The following is a 19,910-nucleotide window of genomic DNA, read 5'->3' as shown; positions in this document are numbered from 1 at the left end:
CCACCACAAGCAAGGCTTATAGAATTTATCTCAAAGAGCATAGAACCATAGAGGAATCCATACACGTTACTTTTTGTGATTCTAACTTAATTTCCAGTGCTGTGATAGATAATGATTCAGATGGTGAAGAGGCTGGAACAAGTGAAGAAAATCCCAAATCTGCTCAAAACGAAGAATCTGCCAGTCCAGTTTTGTCTCGTCAGATTGGAGGAGATATTTCCATTTTATCTCCTGAGCAGACATGAGAAACTGAAACAGTGAGACCACCAGAAACTCATCAAAGCTCAACACCACTTCGGAAGCCTAGAGAATGGAAGTCTATGAGGGGTTATCCTCATTACTTCATAATTGGTGATCCCTCTCAAGGAGTAACAACAAGATCCTCCACCAAAAGGCAATCCGAACCAAATAATTTTTCCCTCTTGTCTCAAATGGAGCCCAACAATGTCAAACAAGCTCTTGAAGATCCATCTTGGGTCAAAGCAATGCAAGAAGAGCTTGCTCAATTCGACAAAAATGAGGTTTGGACACTAGTATCTCATCCGGATGGTAAGAAAGTTACGGGTACTACGTGGGTGTTTAAAAATAAATTTGGTGAGGATGGACAAGTTGTTCGTAACAAGGCTAGATTAGTGGCCCAAGGTTACGATCAAGAAGAGGGTATAGATTTTGATGAGTCTTTTGCTCCGGTAGCTAGAATGGAAGCCATTAGGTTGCTTCTTGCCTATGCTGCTCATAAAGGTTTCAAAATATTTCAAATGGATGTTAAATGTTCTTTCCTTAATGGCTTTGTTGATAGAGAAGTGTATGTGGCTCAATCCCCCGGTTTTGAATTTAAAGATTTCCCAAATCATGTTTTTAAACTATCTAAGGCTCTTTATGGTCTTAGACAAGCTCCAAGAGCTTGGTATGAAAGGCTTAGTGCCTTCTTGTTGGAAAATCATTTTCAAAGGGGTACTACCGACACTACTTTATTTATTAAAGCATCTAATGATGATATACTCCTTGTTCAAGTTTATGTTGATGACATTATATTTGGATCGGCCAATGTATCCTTGTGTGAAGAGTTTGGAAAACTTATGACTAGTGAGTTTGAAATGAGTTTAATGGGAGAGCTAACTTTCTTTCTTGGCCTCCAAATCAAACAAACTCCTAGTGGTACTTTTATTCACCAAGGAAAGTATGCAAAAGAACTTATCAAAAAGTTTGGCCTAGAAAATTCCAAACCAATGGGTACACCAATGCATCCTAACACAAAACTTGAAAAGGATGATGATGGCCAAGATGTGGATGAAACAAGGTATAGAGGAATGATAGATTCACTAATGTACCTTACCTCCTCTAGACCGGATATTGTCCAAAGTGTGGATGTATGCTCAAGGTTTCAATCTCACCCAAAAGAATCTCATCTTACGGCTGTTAAACGCATCATTAGATACATTAAGGAGACTTGTAATTTTGGATTATGGTATCCTAAATCTGATGACTTTTGTGCAGTAGGGTTTTGTGATGCAGATTATGCGGGAGATAGAGTGGATAGACGGAGCACATCCGGCATGTGTTGCTTCCTTGGAAGCTCACTCAACATGTGGTCAAGCAAGAAGCAAGCCACAGTGGCTTTATCCACGGCTGAAGCATAATACATTTTCGTATCTGCATGTTGCTCTCAATTAATTTGGCTAAAAACACAATTGGAAGATTACAAATTAAAAATCAATAGTATACCCTTATTTTGTGATAATATGAGTGCTATAAACATTTCAAAAAATCCTGTTCTGCACTCAAGAACCAAGCACATTGAGATAAAATATCACTTTATTAGAGAGCATGTGCAAAAGGGTACTATTGATATTCAATTTGTAAAATCTGAAGACCAAATTGCTGATTTTTTACAAAACCCCTCTGTGAAGACAGATTCTACACCTTGAGAAAAAGTTTGGGAATGTTTGATTTAAGTTCTATTGATAATTGTGAATATTTGACTCTGTTCAATTTTGTCTCGTAGGTTTGGACGAGATAAAAATGAGGGCATGATGGAAGAAGCTATAATCAAGGGGGAGGCAACGCATAATTCAATTTTCATGGGCCCTACCAAATATCTTTGACCCCACCATGACAGTTTTGTTAGTTCCTCATTCTTTTGAAAAATAAAATCACAAAATCTCTTGGTTGTCCTATCAAATCTTGTTGGAAGAAGCATGTTGTCAAATCAAATCTTTCCTTCCAACTAATCCCTTGATTCAAGGAAACTCCTTTTCAGTTTTTTTTTGAAACTTCCCTGGTTAATAACCGCGCCCTTAATGGTTAATAACTCCCTCCACTATCTCTTTCCAATCAGCATTTAATGTCCCTCTAACCTCCCTCCACTCACCTCACCATTCGGCCACCTCTCTCTCTCCAACTTCCATCACCATTCATCTTCCTCATAATGAAAAAGAAAACAGCACCAAGGAAGAGTGAAAGAATTCATCTCTCTCAAAAGTCTTCCACTCCCCAAACACATACACACATACACATTCACTCCACTTCTTCATCTTCTCCTTCACCTCCCACCAAGAAAACCGAATCCATGAGGCGCAAAGTTATAGCCCAGAAATCTTCTGGAAGGAGAAAAAGTGACAAGAACAAGGAACCAAGCATGGAGGAAGAGGAAGAGGAATCTCATACATCACCTCCTCTATCACCACCGAAGAAGTCCACCCCTCATGCGTCTGGAAAAAGCTCTCAGAAAACCAAAGGTTTCGTGCTTCATGAGACCCGGGAACCCGCAAACCTTGGATCAATGGATTTCAAGAACAAATTTCATAAGCCACATTCTCATTTTGATCCTTCAAGGTTTTCTACATGTGCATTCTATGAATTCCATAAAGAGGTTTTGGAAAAACGGCATCTGTGTCCCTCATACTTGGTGAATCTTGATTCTCTGGCCTCCAAAAGGATTGATTTACATCCTCTGTTTGACAATCTCAAATGGTCTCCATTGCTCCTCATTCACAAAATGGTTTACCCAGGGTTGGTAAGACAGTTTTATGCGAATCTGAGATTGATTGATGGTAGTCTTCACTCCTACGTGAAGCGTGTGCATATTACTCTGAATGCTGAGACCATTGGCTCTGCCCTTGGTTACACTGATGAAGGGCCGAGGGTTTATATGACTGACAAATGGGATGCGCACGTTGGGGTCGCATACAAGCAAGTTCTTCATCAAATTTGTGAGAATCTGTCTGGACTAGACGGCACTGTTCCTACTCACAAGGCTCTTGGACCAACCAACTCCCTGCTGCACCGCATCATAACTCACATTCTTACCCCACAGAGTGGCTCTCATAACAGGGTAACCGTATCTGATTGTCTCATAATATTTGCTCTCGTTACTTCATCTTCTATTTCATTTAGCTATCTCATGATTAGACATATGTGGGAGTCTGTAAAGAGTACAAAAAAGGCTAATTTACCTTATGGAATGTTTCTCACGTGCATCTTTGAGTACTTTAAGGTAGATTTAACAAATGAGGATGTAGAGAACAAAGTCTCTATGATCAAAGAAGGCAGGGCTGTTAAAAAGGGAAAGAAATCTATGACTTCTGATGATGACTTTGAGAGTCGGCCAGAATCCTCAAAGGCGACCGATTTCCTAAGAGACATTCTCACAGAATTCTCAAACATGTCCGATCTCATGGTTCAATTTCATAAGTCTGCACGCAAACTTGCATATGAAAATGAGTCGGCCTGGAAGAATTGCCAAGAAAGGGTCGGTTTAATGCTTGAAAGCCTGGATGATGAAGTGGGTAGAGAAGCAGGGGCCGAGGGATCTGACTTCAATCTCTCTGATGATTAAACTTATGTTTACTGTTTGATATTGGCACACTTAGGCTCAATTTGGTACTTTGTTTTGGCTTATTTCTGTTGGAACAATAACTCTGTGATACTTTGTAGACACTTTTGGGTTATATTTTGCATATTATGCTTCCATGTTAAATCTTCTTGTAGGTGCCCCTTTGATGACAAAAGGGGGAGAAAGTACAAAAATTGAAATGAAAAACAGGAGATGAACAGGGGAACAGGGGATGAAATTTTCCTTTGAAAATTCATGATCACCCTTGTTAAAAGAATACATGTTGTTGACAATATTTGATGCATGTTGTTGACAATATTTGATGCATGTTGATAATATTTGATTTGTTTCGCTGTGATTACTGCTGCTGGAAATACATTTGGTTTATGATGTTTAGGAATGCATTTGTTTATATGAATGCCTAGTTGTTGAGTTATCTTGATGAATATGCATGCCTCTTTTGAAATAAGAATATTCTGATTCATCTTGGTAAACATGATATGGCTTGATAACTTATTTTTGGCAGTTTCTTTAAACTGTGTAAAAAATTAACAATTGCCATGTTTGATGTGATCATGTGTGTTTCAAAAATATTTTCCTTACCATAATCATATTGCTCTGATATCTTGATTGGAAAATATTTGAAAATCTTTTGAACAAATTTTTTTTTGTACTAATTTGATATGTGTAAAGTTTGAGCAGAAAATCAATTTATTGATAACAAAAGAGTTTTGATTATCATCCAATTCTGCTCATAAATCAAGCATTTAGCATCATGTAATGAATATGCTAAATAACATTGTTACTTGAAGCTTGATTAAAATGTTACAGGTTAGTGCTTCCCTTGGTAAAAATGGCATATATTAAGGGGGAGCCATGTGACAATTTGAAAGGGGGAGAAATTCAAAATTCAAAGGGAGTACTCTTTACTCAATCTTAAATTTCTTTCCATTTCAATTTTAATAATGTTTGTCATCAAGGGGGAGATTGAAGAGTTTGGAAAACTCTATTTTTAATTAAGTGACGATCAAACATTATTAACAGCAAAATTATTAATCTAATTAATTAATTTTGCTGTGCAGGTATGAATTGGGCCGAAAAGATAATCAAAATAGGTCAAGCCCAATTGTATCAAAAATATTCAGCCTGGGCATTAAGACATTGTGATGATGTTGGCTGAAATCATATTTGGGCCGAAAATTAAATGATACGTTACAAGCCCAAGTGTAAATTTCTGTTTGGCATTGGCTCAAATATGTTCAATGAAGTATGGCTGAAATTGTTGTGATATTAAATGGGCCAAATTAATCCATTATCACTACAAGCCCAAGTTAATAATTTTTTTCATACACTCCTATGCTTGATCTGAAAATAATTCATCAGGAAAGCAAGAAAGCAAATGTTATTATTTGCCTGATGCCTTCAACGGATCTCTTCTCTAAGCATGTGATGGAACTCAAAATTTTATTGAGATAAGTTAATGCATGGGAACTATGAGAGAGAATGTGTCATTGATTTGATTGAAAATATCAATGCTGCACGCTAAACTACAAGGGAAGTAAAAGCAATCCCATTTTCAATTAATTTGATTCATTTAATTGCTTTTCTTCTAGCTCTATCTTCTCTCTCATCTCTTTCTTCTCTTTGGTCATTTCACAGGGAACTATGGAAGCTAAGTTAAGCTACCAACAAGAAGAAGGAGCCAGTAAAAAGACCATATCAATGATGGCGAGAAAACATAAAAAATGTAGTGGCTAAGATCTGCAACCATGAAAGGAAAGATATGGTGATGAGATCTTGGCTCCTCCATACCAAAACTGGAGAAGGAGATTCGGCCAGCAAGGAGAAAATCTTGGAGAAGATGGCTTGTCACTACTTTTGGGTTCACTCATCACAGAAGGTAGTTAGGGTGGCTACGTGAGGGAGGAAGCAAAAGTGGAGCAGAAGAAGTTATTATCATCATGAAGCATCAAGGGCCAGAAATCCATCTTGGAGAGCAAGCCAAGGATGGAGAGCTCGGATTGATGAAGAGTGATGACCAAGGAAGGACTAGAGGTAATTGCATGTTGGTTATTGCATGGATTATCTCTTCTCTCTCTCTCTGGCCGAACCGGTTTTTGTTACTTGGAGAAGAAGAAGTTGGCTAGGTTTGTTGGTTTCAACCTTGGAGGCTTCTCCCTATAAGTAAGGGTGAACAGTCAGGGTTTGATTCAAGGAGACAGTTTGAGAGTGCAAGGCACAGAATTCTCAGAGCTACCTGAGCTAACAGTTTTCTCTTCTCCTTCAATGTATTCTGTTTTGTAGTTTTTCTGTTTAATTTTGTCATGTCTTGAGTCTCATGGAAAAAGGCAAACAGTGAGGTTTGTATGAAAAAACCATAGAGCGAAAAAAGGCAGAGAGTGCAAAATTAAAAGAAAAAGCCATAGATGTCCTTAGAGTTCCTTTGTTCATTTATGTTGTGTTTCATGATTCTGTGGGAATCCCCTTGTAAGTTGGGTTAGCACTTTACAGATTGTAATCAGGAAGATTATAGTGAAATTCCATCATGTTTGTGATGAAGACTGGATGTAGGCTGCACTGCACTTAGCAGCTGAACCAGGATATATCTGGGTGTAATTTTCTCTCTTCTCTACTCTATTTCTGTATCTACTGCACAGGAGCAAAAACCAAAAATATCTCGTGTCAAGTGACGAGACAAAAAGAAAAGTCTCGTGGCTGGGGACGAGACAAAAGAAAAAGTCTCGTGACTAGTGACGAGAAAAAAAGACAAGAAGTTTTCAAAATTGGTTTCAAAGGTCAGGAAGTTTTATCAAGCAAAAAAGAGGGCTAAGATTCAACCCCCCTTCTCTTAGCCACTGATAACCATCACTTTCTTTTCTTCCTCTTTTATTTTCTTCAATTTCTTTGAGTTCCTCCCTCTTGACGATGCCCTAAATGAGTTAAAATGGTAGTTTACATCATCTACATAAATTAAATATATCCAAATTAGAGAAAGTATTTCGGTCAGTTACCATATGACCCTCAATTTCAGCTCTGATCCTCTGAACCAGTGCCTCCCTATCCCAAAGCATCACACAGGGTGGTCCAGGAATTGCATATGCTTTCTTGTTTTTGTGTTTTGTTTCATGAAAATAGACAACCATCAAAGCATAGAGGCAACCATCAATAGATTTTTTCTTTTTTAAATGGTAATTGCTTGTGCCCTTGATGATGAAATCGAGGACATGACTGTTCCAGTTCTACTCCGTTATGTTGTCCATTCGAAAAATTGGAGCCATGTGGATAGGAGATACTTTGTTAATGGTAGTCGGCAACAAGAACGTCATTTGAATATAGAGGATGAAAATTCTCTTGAACATTAGGCGATCTTGATCATTGTCAACGCCAATATTCACCATCTCGTCAATCAGATTCTTCAATATTTTTTCCTGGAACCTTTTATAAATTTCTTTGTTCTCCTCAAATACCCCTTTAAGACTAATTTTCTCAGAAAATAGGTCCTCTACAGAAACAACAAAAAAAAATCATCAATTACACTCTAAATCTCTTGAAATACACCCAAATACCAGTCATATACAACTCAATTTATTTCTTGATTACATGAGATCAGAAGAATACATTACAAAGAATAGATTACAAAAAATACAAGTATAGATATTTTCTGTAATGAATTACCTGATGTATTCAGACCAAAGACAACTCCTAGTCTTTTGGTTTTAATTCTCAATGCACCGTGTCGGGTGTCTAATTTGCTTTTTGACAAATTAAAGGAATGTGCCAACCCTTCAAGATTTTATATGGCACATTCATAGGAGGAGTGGGCATCAAACCCTCAAATCCTAATTTTTCGACGATGGCCTTCTTCACTTCACTCATGTTTTCGAACTTTTCATGCAAAAGTTTTGTGGAGCATCTTAAATCCTTGGTTTGCTGTAAACAAAGCAAATGAGAATAATTTAAATAAGCTATATTTTTACTAGAAAAAATTGACTTTGTCTAAGATCTGTGTGTTATTGTTAATAGATAATAACCTCACTAGTTACACTCAAATCCAATTGACATACACCTAAATACCAACCACATACACTTTTATTATTTTTTGGATTACATGACACTATATGAGTTCAAAATGATATTCAAGTCAACCAAACATTCATTAATGACACTACAAGCGCAAACACAAGCACAACAACACTAGTTACACTTGAATACACGTAATATATATTAAAATACGAGTCACATACACCTTTATGAGTTCAAAATAATATTTAACTCAACCAAACATGCATAAAATGACACTAGAAGAACCAATGACACGCAAATTCGATTGAGATACACCCAAATTCTAACCATATACACTCATATAAGAGTTTACTTGAAATACAGTCGAAAGTTTATATTTATACAAACTCACTTCCAAATAGGCAAACATTCACAAAAACAGATGAAAAAATACGTTAAATCATTCACGAAAGAGTACGTAAAATATTTTAAACAACAAGAAACAATCATCACCGATTGAACAGTTTGACGAGTATAGTAATATCTACTTTAAACCAAGAACACATAATGAATCTACTTAATAACTGCAAAATATGGTGATATAGTGTTTCGCATTCGAAATCAGAAAGAGAAAAGTGAAAAACCTCCAAGATTAGTGAAACGGTACCTTGAATAATTTTTTTTTGGTATTTTTTGTTTGGAGATTTTGAAGTTTTCTTGTTGATTTTCTCTAGTATTGGCGACGATTTTCACAGTTTGTTGAGAGATTTTAAACGTGGTTTGAATCTCGACGGTTGTAATTTTGATTGAGGAAAAAGAAAAAGTATCTTTTTTTATAGTTGATTGACGTGCGTGTTATCACATTCGAGTGGATGAGAATAATTTTTATTAGACTTAGTCCAACTTATAAGACTTATAAACTAAAAAACCTTGAATGTATAAGAGACTCTGATATTTTAATTCTATATCATTTTAATTACGGTAGAAGTCAAAAATAATATTCAAAATTAATCCACAGGAGATGCTCTAAATAGTGATTTGTCAAGAAGTTTGTTTTAGTTTCCACTTCATCATTTTATACTTTATAGTACAGTTCCATACTTCCATCATGCTTCAAACTAGTAGATTGACACGTCTTTCTTAGTTTGTATTTATCTATCTACCTACCTATCAGGGCGTGTTCAACTTTAACAGGGCATTGACACGTTGTCTTGATACGTCAAGAATGCAATCCAAAGAAGACAAATTCTCCATTGCCGTCCCAAACTTGGTTTGTATCTTTCTGTGCTTCTTCTTGGGTATGATGCAAGATAGAATTATTAAATATTTTCTTTGTACGGTGAAAGCTCTTTAGCGGAAAAATTTGCCTTTTCATTTCTTTTTATAGTTTTTACCAACTTTCTTTCCGCCTTCCTTACCATCACACATTTTGCCTACTTTTGTTTTATTCCACAACATTTTTTATTATTACTCAGACTTAAACAAGATTTTATGTTAGTTCTTTTCTGTTGCAAACACCCATTTTTCTATAAAACATGTTTTTATGCTTAAACACTAACCCACTAAAATCAGTTCTTTACTATTTTTTCTTGTATTTTAGTGAAAACAAGTTGTTCATCATTAAAAAAAAAATGGAAAAGTTGAAGATGCTGTGGTCTTGGTCCTTTCTATTCTCACTTATATTAAGAACCTCCACCTCACTTGACAATATAACCGTTTTTCAATCCCTCAGCGATGGAGAGACATTGATTTCACATGAAGGAATCTTTGAACTTGGTTTCTTCAGTCCTGGAAACTCAAAGGGCCGATACGTAGGTATCTGGTACCATAATATGTCCCCTTTAACAGTTGTGTGGGTTGCCAACAGAGAAACTGCACTCAATGATACCTCTGGAGTTTTAAAAGTAACCCATCAAGGACTTGTTCTCCTTGTTAATGGCACCAGCAGCAGCACTGTGTGGTCTTCCACCATGTCAAGCAAAGCGGAGAATCCGGTTGCACAGCTCCTGGTCTCAGGAAATCTTGTTGTCAAAGATGGCCATAGTGGGGAGCACTTCTTGTGGCAGAGTTTTGATTTTCTTGGTGATACACTCTTGCCAGGATCAAAGATAGGTTGGGATCCAGTGACAGGGCGAGAGAGAACTTTAACATCTTCGAAAAGTGCTGATGATCCCGGCCATGGAGACTTCAAATTCAGAATAGACCCCAGAGGGTATCCACAAGCTGTTCTAACGAATGGAACGGTTATAATGGTCAGAGTAGGACCCTGGAATGGACTTATGTTTTCAGGAGCTACCATTTATTTGCGCTATAGTAAATTACTGCCAACTGATTATGATTTCATTGATAAGGAGCTAATTTGTAAACTCCAACCTTTACATGCATATAGTGTTATTAGAAGTGTGGTGACCCCTTGGGGTGGTGTGCAGCTTCTGCATTGGTCAAGACAAACCAGTAGCTGGGAGACACTTCTTTCTTTACCAGAAGGTGAATGTGACAAGTATGCGCACTGTGGCGCAAATTCTGTTTGTAGAGTCACTCCGGCTCCAATCTGCACATGCCTAGAAGGATTTGTTCCAAAATACTCAAGAAAGTGGAAGGACATGTATTGGTCCGATGGTTGTGTTAGGATCACTCCATTAAGTTGCAGCAAAGATGGTTTCAAGAAGCACTCAGGTGTGGTGTTGCCTGACACATCTACCTCTTGGCATAACATGACCATGAACCTGCAGGAATGTGAGGACTTGTGTAGGAAAAATTGTTCTTGTACGGCATATTCCAATTTGGATGTTCGTGGCGGAGGAAGTGGTTGCATACTTTGGTTTCATGATTTGATTGATATGAGACAAGGAGGACAAGATCTTTATATTCGACTACCTATGTCAGAGCTAGGTACCCCTTTAAGGATTTTTTTTATTTTTATTTTTTCATTTAGTTCATTTTGTCGTCTTAAGTTCTTATTGATTTATGATTTACTACATTATATTTTCGCAATACATCAATGTAATGAAAGAATTAATGAACAATGTTCTTGAGCCTTGTTACCTCAGGTGATGAGTCAAACAAGAAAAAGCTTGTAGGCATGATTGTTGGCTCCATGTTGTTCTTTATGAGCATGATGTTTGGACTGGTTCTATGTCTATGGAGAAAGAAACTCGAGGAACCTGGTGAGTTCATGATATTAACATGTGACTACTTCTATTTTGCAGTGATATTTGGAAGAACTATAATTTTGCAGTCCCATTAGTCTTGAAATCTTTTGCTTGAAGAATTTTTATTCTTTTTTCAAAGTTAACAAATCAAGCCAGTGCGCTTATTCTACTCCGCAGGTGATTAATAAATCAACATGAATTTCTTGACATTATGATAAATAGCTATTTGCTAATCATTCCCATTTCTATAGAAATATTTTGGTGGAAGCAACGGGCTCACGAAAGGGAAAAGGATGACATGGATCTTCCAATGTTTGATTTATCAACCATAGTTTATGCCACTAATTACTTCTCTAGTGAAAACAAATTGGGAGAGGGTGGATTTGGATCTGTATACAAGGTAATTGATATGAATATTTTGGCGGTTATTATTCTCCACATATTGTGTTGTCCTGACCGTTGTTATCAGGGTGCACTTGAAAATGGGACAGAGATTGCTGTGAAGAGGCTTTCCATTGACTCTGAACAAGGACTGGATGAGTTTAAAAATGAAGTTCAGTTAATTGCAAAACTTCAGCATCGCAACCTTGTAAAGCTTCTTGGCTGTTGCATTCAACGAAAAGAAAAACTCTTGATTTATGAGCTCGTGCCCAATAGGAGTTTGGACACCTTTATTTTTGGTTCATTCCTTAAACCATCTTGAATTATCGTTCTCTTTCATATTTATCGTCGATTAGATGTCATGTTAACTTCAAATATTGTCAACATGGCAGATGATTCTAGAAGAAAATTATTAGATTGGGCAAAGCGCTTTCAAATTATTAGCGGAACAGCCCGAGGCCTAGTTTATTTACATCAAGATTCTAGGCTAAGAGTGATTCATAGAGATCTAAAAACTAGCAATATACTTCTTGATAAAGACATGAACGCGAAAATATCAGACTTTGGTCTTGCTAGGGCATTTGCCGGAGATCAAACTGAGGCCAGAACAAAAAGAGTGATGGGAACTTAGTTAGTAGGCTAAAATATTGTTTACTAGTTCAAGTTGCAACATTTTTTCCTCCGGAATTCTTATGTGATGCACTGAATGCAATGCAGTGGCTATATTTCTCCTGAGTATGCCGTGCGTGGATCCTTCTCAATGAAATCTGATGTGTTCGCTTTTGGTGTAATTGTGCTTGAGATAGTAAGTGGGAAGAAGAACAGAGAGTTCTGTGTCCCTCACCAGAGTCTTAACCTTCTTGGACATGTAAGTAATACCAAATAATAAGGATAAAGTTTCAAACTTGACAGTAGTTCACATAAACCGAAATTCAGCCAATATAATTTTGACATCTTTAAAGGCATGGGAGCTCTGGAATGAGGAGAGGCCCTTGGAACTGGTGGATGAATCAGTGCGCGATTCGGTGATTGAAGTTGAAGCATTGAGATGCATACACATAGGGCTGTTATGTGTTCAAGGGAGACCCGAAGATAGACCTAACATGTCATCTGTAGTTCGTATGCTGGAAGATGATAAACCATTGCCCAATCCGAGGCTGCCGGCATTTTACTCACACCAGGAAGAATCTATGGGAAGAGATGATGGAGTTTCAGCAAATGAGGTTACCATATCATTGTTAGGGGCAAGATAGTGAGTAGATCTTATATTTTTAAGGGAGCTACTCAAATGAAGATGCAAAAAACATCTTTTTATGAAGATGCTTTGTATAAAAGTGTGATTTATTGATTTGACCACACTTCAAATAAAAACAACACTTTTATAACATATCAAAATCTAACCCTACACTCCATCATCTAAAGGTCAAAAAGAAAAATCATCACATGAAGACAATTATAATATCTTCATGGGAGTACCCACCTATTTTTAATGCTATAGGGCTAAGAGCATTTTCCTTTCATCAAAATGCAGCCAGTTTTGATTTTCCAGTTTCACTTTTATTTATTTATTTTCAAAATTAGGAGTGAAGCTTAAATCCGGGACTTCATATAACTTATTAGTAGTTTTCTTTTTATTTTTGGTCAAATGAGAATCTGTCTATCTATTTATTTATATTTTATAAAAATTAATACAACTAGATTAAGATCAGTTAGAAGAGTTAAATTAATTATATTATATAATATAAATTTAAAATTTTATATATATTGTTTAGAGATATATTAGATAATATGTAAACTAATATTAAATTTAAAAGTTAATTTGTAAAGAATTATTGTGTAATGTATTTATTTAATTTGATAATTTATATATAATTTAATAATATTATTATTCAACAAAAAAGATATAAAAAATATACCGTTTTAATATTGCTAATAATTGTGCTTAACTATTATTTTGTAATTCAATTGAATAATAATATAAATTAAATTTAATTGTTTAAAAATTTTAAAATTTTTTTTAATAGCATGTCAAAATTAATTTAAATTTTATAATGGTGGATAATAAATGATAAATTAAAATAAAAAAATAATTCAAAATTTAATAACAATAAAAAATAAAATTATATATAAATTAGACTGTAAGTAATAAAAATATTCAATTAAAGTTTATTTATCTGATTTTATATAATTATTTTTATTTTTATTTTTTGAATAGTTACTTTTATTTTTTTTATTTTTTTTAGATTATATTTAAATATTATTTAATAGTGATGAAATTATTAGATAAAATACAAGTATGAATATTATTAATGTTTTGATAATTAAAAATGACATTCAAATTTCTAATTCATGCTACATATCTATATAATTTTTCATCTAAGTCCATCCAAGTTGACGCCATACCAAAAACATCCAATCTCATTAAATGAAACATGACTCCATGCGCCCAAACGCACGAAACGTTAACATCTTTATTCGCGCCTTGAATATGAAACAACGTTCCTTCTTCAACATTGAAACCGCTACTAGAGAAGTTCGAATCTCTCTCAAAATCTCTCGAACTTCACTTGTATTCTCTGCGGAAATCGTTACTGGAGAAGAATTGCGAGAAGATTTCGAAAGGAAGAAAAAAACACGAACGAAAACAAGAATAGAGACTGCGAAAGGTATGATAAAAACTACTTTCATTTAAAATCTTGCAATGTCGCATTTTTCTTAGTTGCATTTTAGGTTTACTGAATTGAGCTACTTCGTTTAGTAGATTGACTTAATTTGATTCCATTGCGTAACTAGTGCATATGAATGGAAACGTGTTCTTATTTTCTTTCTGTTCACTGGAGTGGCTCATTTTCATTCATTTGATTGTTAGTGTGTTTAGTTGAGTCCTTTTACATGAAGAAATGATTTACTTGATAATTGAATGTTTATTACATTTTATTCAGCACATGATTGGTGTTCAATTCACAAGTGTTTGTCATTTGATTCACCTGATTGTTAGTGCGTTCAGTTGAATTTTTTTGCATGCAGAAATATTTTTCTTGCTGATTGAATGTTTATCAAGTTTTATTCAGAACATCAATGAAATTCAGTTCAGTGGAGTTTGTTATTTTAATTCATTTGATTACTAGTGTGTTTAGTTAAGTCCTTTTGCATGCAGAAATGATTTACTTGATGATTGAATGTTTATCACGTTCTATTCAGCACATGATTGGTGTTCAATTCACTGGTGTTTGTCATTTGATTCACCTGATTGTTATATGTTCAGCTGAGTTCTTTTGCATGCAGAAAAGTTTTTCTTGATGATTGAATGTTTATCACGTTTTATTCAACACATGAATGGTGTTCGGTTCAGTTGGGTTGGCCATCTTGATTCACTTGATTAAAATATGCATGATTGTGCTTGTCGGTGTATTGAGTGAAGTATTGACCAAATTTTTTTTGCTTCAGGCTCGAATATTTTCCAAATATTCTGTTGCACAAACTGAACAAAATCAGAGACTAAGTGATTCGTGCATTTGAAGAAATAAGACTCCCAAAGTCATCTGCTATCCTCTCCAGTCCTTATTGTAAATTCACATCTGGGGATATAGATAATAAATAGGATATACTTTGTTTGACTGGTTGTAATTCACACTATTTTGTTTAACTTGTTTAAAAAATCAAACAATGTATATATGTGAATATTAATGTAAATGTTATTGGAAATTTAATGTTAATGTATATATCTGATTCAAGATGGATTAGTCTTTGTCCTGTTGGTCTGAGATGTTTATATATATATATATATATATATGTTGGAACTGTCTGCCTGCTGTTTTGTTCCAGGTTGACAGTGAATAGAATCAGGATATTTATCAAACATTAAGAGCCCCAAAAAAATAAATGAACCAAAATTAATACACAGAGTGAACTGAAAAAGTGCATATATCAATATAGTAGAGAGATAATTTTAAAAAAAATGTTTCTATCAGTATTCAGTTTCAGAAACTTCTGAACTCTTTGGAATAATTTTTGTAGAACTTTTCGGCTTCTTCTAGTGTCTTGAAAATCATCCCGACTTTTAGGACAAATTGTTTATCCACAACACACCTGGTCTGCAAAATGAACCGAACATGTTATTATAGTGAAACAATCGTATAGTACTAAATGAATGGAATATTATATAAAATCAAATTCAAATAGCTTTCTGCATAATGAACCGAACACGTCATTAGGTGAAACAATTATATAGTACTAAATGAATGGAACATTATCCATTATATAAAATCAAATTCAAACAGTTTTCTGCATAATGAATCGAACACGTCATTATGGTGAAACAATTGTATAGTACTAAATGAATGGAACATTATCTATTAAATAAAATCAAATTCAAACAGCTTTCTGCATAATGAACCGAACACGTTATTAAGGTGAAATAATTGTATAGTACTAAATGAATGGAACATTATCCATTATATAAAATCAAATTCAAACAGCTTTCTGCAGAATGAACCGAACACGTTATTATGGTGAAACAATTGTATAATACTAAATGAACGAAACATTGTCCATTATATAAATTCAAAATACCTGTGTCTATAATTGAGAGATTATCAATTCAATTCAATTCAATTCAATTCAGAACACATGCATACATTCAATTCAATTCAATTTAACAATTGCATTCCATTCAATTCGATTAAAAAAAAATTCAAACCTCGTCCACTTGATTCGTTCCAAAAGAATAATCCAAAACGCTCTCATTCAACTGATTTGAAGTTGAATCATTCATTGTTTTGATACAATATTGAAATCTGAAAATGAAGAAGATAAATTCACAAAATCGGAGAAGAACAATAGGAAGAAGAAGGACGAGCAGCAGAGAAGAATAACGAGTAGAAGAGAAGAAAAAAGAAGAAGAACGACGAGCAGCAGAGATTGCAGATCCGAAAATTACAATGCAAATCATTAACGTTGAAGAAAAGAAGAAGAAGAAGAAGAAGAAGAAGAAGAAGAAGAAGAAGAATGTTTACGTTGAAGAAGAAGTTTATGTAAATCTGTTACATTGATAGGAGGGAGAGGGAGGCGCATGTATATTTCACGTAACTTTGGGGGAAGGGGGAGGCGCGTTAAAGAAAAATTGCTTGGATGACTTGGATAGGTTTTTTATATGGAGGTGGAGCTTTATTGTTTTATTTTTCATGAATCATGACAACATGTATTTTCAACAATACTATTACAACTAAATAATATTAAAAAAATATAAATTATTGAAAGAAAAAAGAAGTTGTTGAGTTAAGAAATTAACTAAATTAATTAGTGATGACAAACATTATTTTTGGTAAATAAATAATTAGTATGGATTAATTATAAATTTCATATTACTAATTATTTATTATGTGTTGCAGGCCATAATTCAATTCAAGCAGCCCAAATTGGAATAAAATAAAACAACAAAGCTGAGGGCTAATAATTCAAGCGAAGCTCAAAGGAAACAAAGCCAAAGAAATCAAAACGGGCTGCTTAATGAAAATCCAATCCAAGCCTGTATCCATCCCACAAAGCTTCTCTTGTAAGATTGAAGTCTTCACTCTTTCAATGTGCAACGTTCACCTCTGTGAGTTGGTCAGAGTTTCAGAAAAGTAAGAAAGAGAAAGAGAGAGAGCTTCTTCCCTAAGCAAATCATCAAAGAAGCAAGAGAGAGAAGGATTAAGCTTGAAACACAGAAGTCTAATCAGAAAATCCAAGCCAAATCAAGCTTAGGTTAAAGGTAACACATCTCCTCTTGCATGCATCAGATCTTCTTCTCTTCTTCCCAACACTCTGCTCTATCCGAAAATGGCATTCAAGGGAAAGTTGTTCTCTGCCCTATTCTGCTGTACATCTACGGTCACAAGTGATACTTGGGGACCAAGTAGTTTCTCAATGGCTAAGATCAAGTTGACCATGAGAAGATCTCTATGGTTACTACTTTATGGCTTTCGGTCAAGATGAAGAAGTCAGAAACAAAGTTTCTACTCTAAGGTTTAATGAGAAAAAGTGATTCTGTGGGTTGGTGAAGCTCAAGGCTCAAGGTGTTGACCTTGGAAGAAGAACCCAGCAATATGCAAGGAGATAAAAGAGGTTTGCTGTTCATTCAGAAACCAAGGAGAGAAAACCAGAGTTTGAGAGTTGTGTTCTGAAAAGAAGTTCCTCTACTTGGATAATGCTTTCTTTCAAAGAAGCATTTGGCCAATACTGAAGAACTCAAGCTGAGGTTTGCGAATCTGGTTTTGCACATAGCAAAGAGGTTGCTGATGAAGTCAATCTCCTTCATGTTTTACTGATTATAATGTACTTTTCTAAGTTTATCTTTCTGTAATTTCTTGAGAGAAAAGGCATTGTGAGAAAGCTTAAGAAAAAGCCATGAGTGGAAAAAGGCTTAGAGATACACTTGAGAGAAAAGCCTAGAGTTATTCTCTGATTTCTTTAGGTTGGTTAAGTGTCTTGTATCTTGTACCTGTAAGGTATCCCTTCCTTAGTTGGGTTAGCACTAAGAGTGATTAGTTAGGTATTAGCATAGCCAATGTCAAGTTAGGTTAGAACTTGAGAGTGAAAGGATTGGGTCAATCCTGTGAAATTGGTGTATGTAATACTGTTAACTATAGTGAAATTCTTCCATAGTTATGGAGGAGACTGGATGTAGGTTGCATAGCACAAGGCAACCGAACCAGGATACATGCTGGTGTTAGCTTTTCTCTTCTCTGTTGAGTTCTGTTTTTTTATATTCATGAGACAAAAATAAATTGTCTCATAAATTTCCGCTGCTGAGTTCAAACAGAACCTGAATTGAAAGTTAGTTTTAATAGGGTAATAACAGGAACTTAAAAGGAAGGCATAGATTCAACCCCCCTTCTCTAAGCCTACCACAACCTTCAATTGGTATCAGGAGCTAAGGTCTCAAGAATCAAGCTTAACCGCTTGGAGCAAAGATCCAATGGCGAACAACTTGGGCACAACCACAGTTGCCTACACCCTCACTGAAGGCAAGTCAAACAACCGGCCAGCTTTCTTCAACGGGAAGAACTACTCCTACTGGAAAGAAAGGATAAGGATTTTCATCCAATCCATTGACTACAACATATGGAAGATTGTTGTGAGCGGTCCCAAGATCCCAACAAAAACAAGTGCTGATGGAGTGGTGACTCCAAAAGAAGAAGCTGAATGGAATGAAGATGATAAGAAGAAGATAGAGCTGAATGCTAAAGTAATCAACCTTCTTCACTGTGCTATCAGCTTTGAAGAGTACCAGAAGGTGTCTAGATGCAAGACAGCCAAAGAAATCTGGGAAAAACTCCAGGTTACACACGAAGGCACTAAACAAGTCAAAAGAAACGAGGATTGATATGCTGTGAAAAGAGTACGAGATGTTTAGCATGAAGGATGGAGAAAGCATTGATGAAGCATTTGAGAGATTCTCAATCATAATCAACAACCTTGATGCTATGGGTACAAACTATGCAGAACAAACCTTGGTGAGAAAACTCCTTAGAAGCCTCACAAAAGAATGGGAAAACACTGCCACTGTCCTAACCGAGAGTAACAACATAAGTCCCATAACCTATGATGAGCTGAGAAGAAAACTCCTTGCCTATGAAGCCACACACACAAACACAGACTCAAAGAAAAAGGGAATATCCCTCAAGTCACAAATAGAACCAAAAGAGAGTGAGTTTAGTGATGATATTTCAGATGACGAGCTTTTGTTTTTTGCTAAGAGATTTAAAAGGATGATGAAGAACAAGGGCAAATACAAGGGTTCAAGTTCAAAGGAGCACAAGATCGACTTGAGCAAGGTGACGTGTCATCACTGCAAGGAAGCTGGACATTTCAAGCTAAACTGTCCAAAGCTCAAAAAGGATGACAAAGGAAAGAAGGAAAGGAAGAGAGTACTCATGGCAGCTTGGGAGGATCTTGAGAACGACTCAAATGAAGAAGAAGAATCTGAAGGAGATGACAAAGACTGTTTCATGGCTGGAAACAACAATCTTGATGAGGTAAATTACTATGATTTGACCATTGAGGACTTACATGCTATTATTGATGATCTCACTTTAAACACCTCAAAACTGCTTGACAAATACAATGAATGCAGATCAGAAAGAGATGTGTTAAGAGCTGAAAATGATTTTTTAAAAGAAAAAGTAAAGGAAACTGAATGTGCTTTGGACATCATTGAAGAAAATAGATTTCTAAAATCTGAACTTGAAAAATTAAAAGGAAAGCACATTGTGGATCCTTCTCATGAGTTAATTGCTAAAAATGAAAGATTAAATGACATGATTAAAAGGTTGAATGGTGACTTAGCAAAATTTGCTCAAGGTTCTAGTAACTTGGACAAATTACTTGCAAATCAAAGACCATTGTTTGAAAAATCTGGTTTAGGCTACATAGCCAAGGAAGATGCAGTTTCCAACACTTCCTCTATAAAATTTGTGGCTTCTTCATCAAATACCAAATCCATACCAAACAAATCAGATATTGGATATGCTTCAATTTTTGAAGAAAAATATGATGAA

At 35.3% G+C, this 19,910-nt stretch overlaps 1 protein-coding gene and 1 long non-coding RNA gene across 3 annotated transcripts; both read left to right on the top strand.

The window, feature by feature from the left end:
- The first annotated feature begins 9,161 nt into the window (after window positions 1-9,161).
- LOC112769044 (G-type lectin S-receptor-like serine/threonine-protein kinase At4g27290) lies at window positions 9,162-13,038 on the top strand. 2 transcript variants are annotated; one of them, XM_072224247.1, is made up of 8 exons: window positions 9,162-10,729; window positions 10,888-11,004; window positions 11,241-11,389; window positions 11,459-11,669; window positions 11,763-12,000; window positions 12,088-12,238; window positions 12,333-12,645; window positions 12,861-13,038. In XM_072224247.1, the coding sequence occupies exons 1-7, from the start codon at window positions 9,373-9,375 to the stop codon at window positions 12,621-12,623; spliced, it is 2,514 nt and encodes an 837-aa protein (XP_072080348.1). In that variant the 5' UTR covers window positions 9,162-9,372; the 3' UTR covers window positions 12,624-12,645; window positions 12,861-13,038. The 2 variants fall into 2 exon arrangements, with proteins under 2 accessions (XP_072080348.1, XP_025669229.1); XM_025813444.3 differs by lacking the exon at window positions 12,861-13,038 and having other exon boundaries at window positions 12,333-12,757.
- Window positions 13,039-13,751: 713 nt separating this feature from the next.
- On the top strand, window positions 13,752-15,106 carry LOC140181172 (uncharacterized). The gene is made up of 2 exons (XR_011875949.1): window positions 13,752-14,036; window positions 14,818-15,106. It is a non-coding gene; the product is annotated as an uncharacterized lncRNA (long non-coding RNA).
- Window positions 15,107-19,910: the final 4,804 nt, after the last annotated feature.

Source organism: Arachis hypogaea, chromosome 18, assembly GCF_003086295.3.
Source record: "Arachis hypogaea cultivar Tifrunner chromosome 18, arahy.Tifrunner.gnm2.J5K5, whole genome shotgun sequence".
Lineage (NCBI taxonomy): Eukaryota > Viridiplantae > Streptophyta > Magnoliopsida > Fabales > Fabaceae > Arachis > Arachis hypogaea.
The sequence above is the reverse complement of the archived record's forward strand: the minus strand, read 5'-3'. Positions and strand labels throughout refer to the sequence as shown.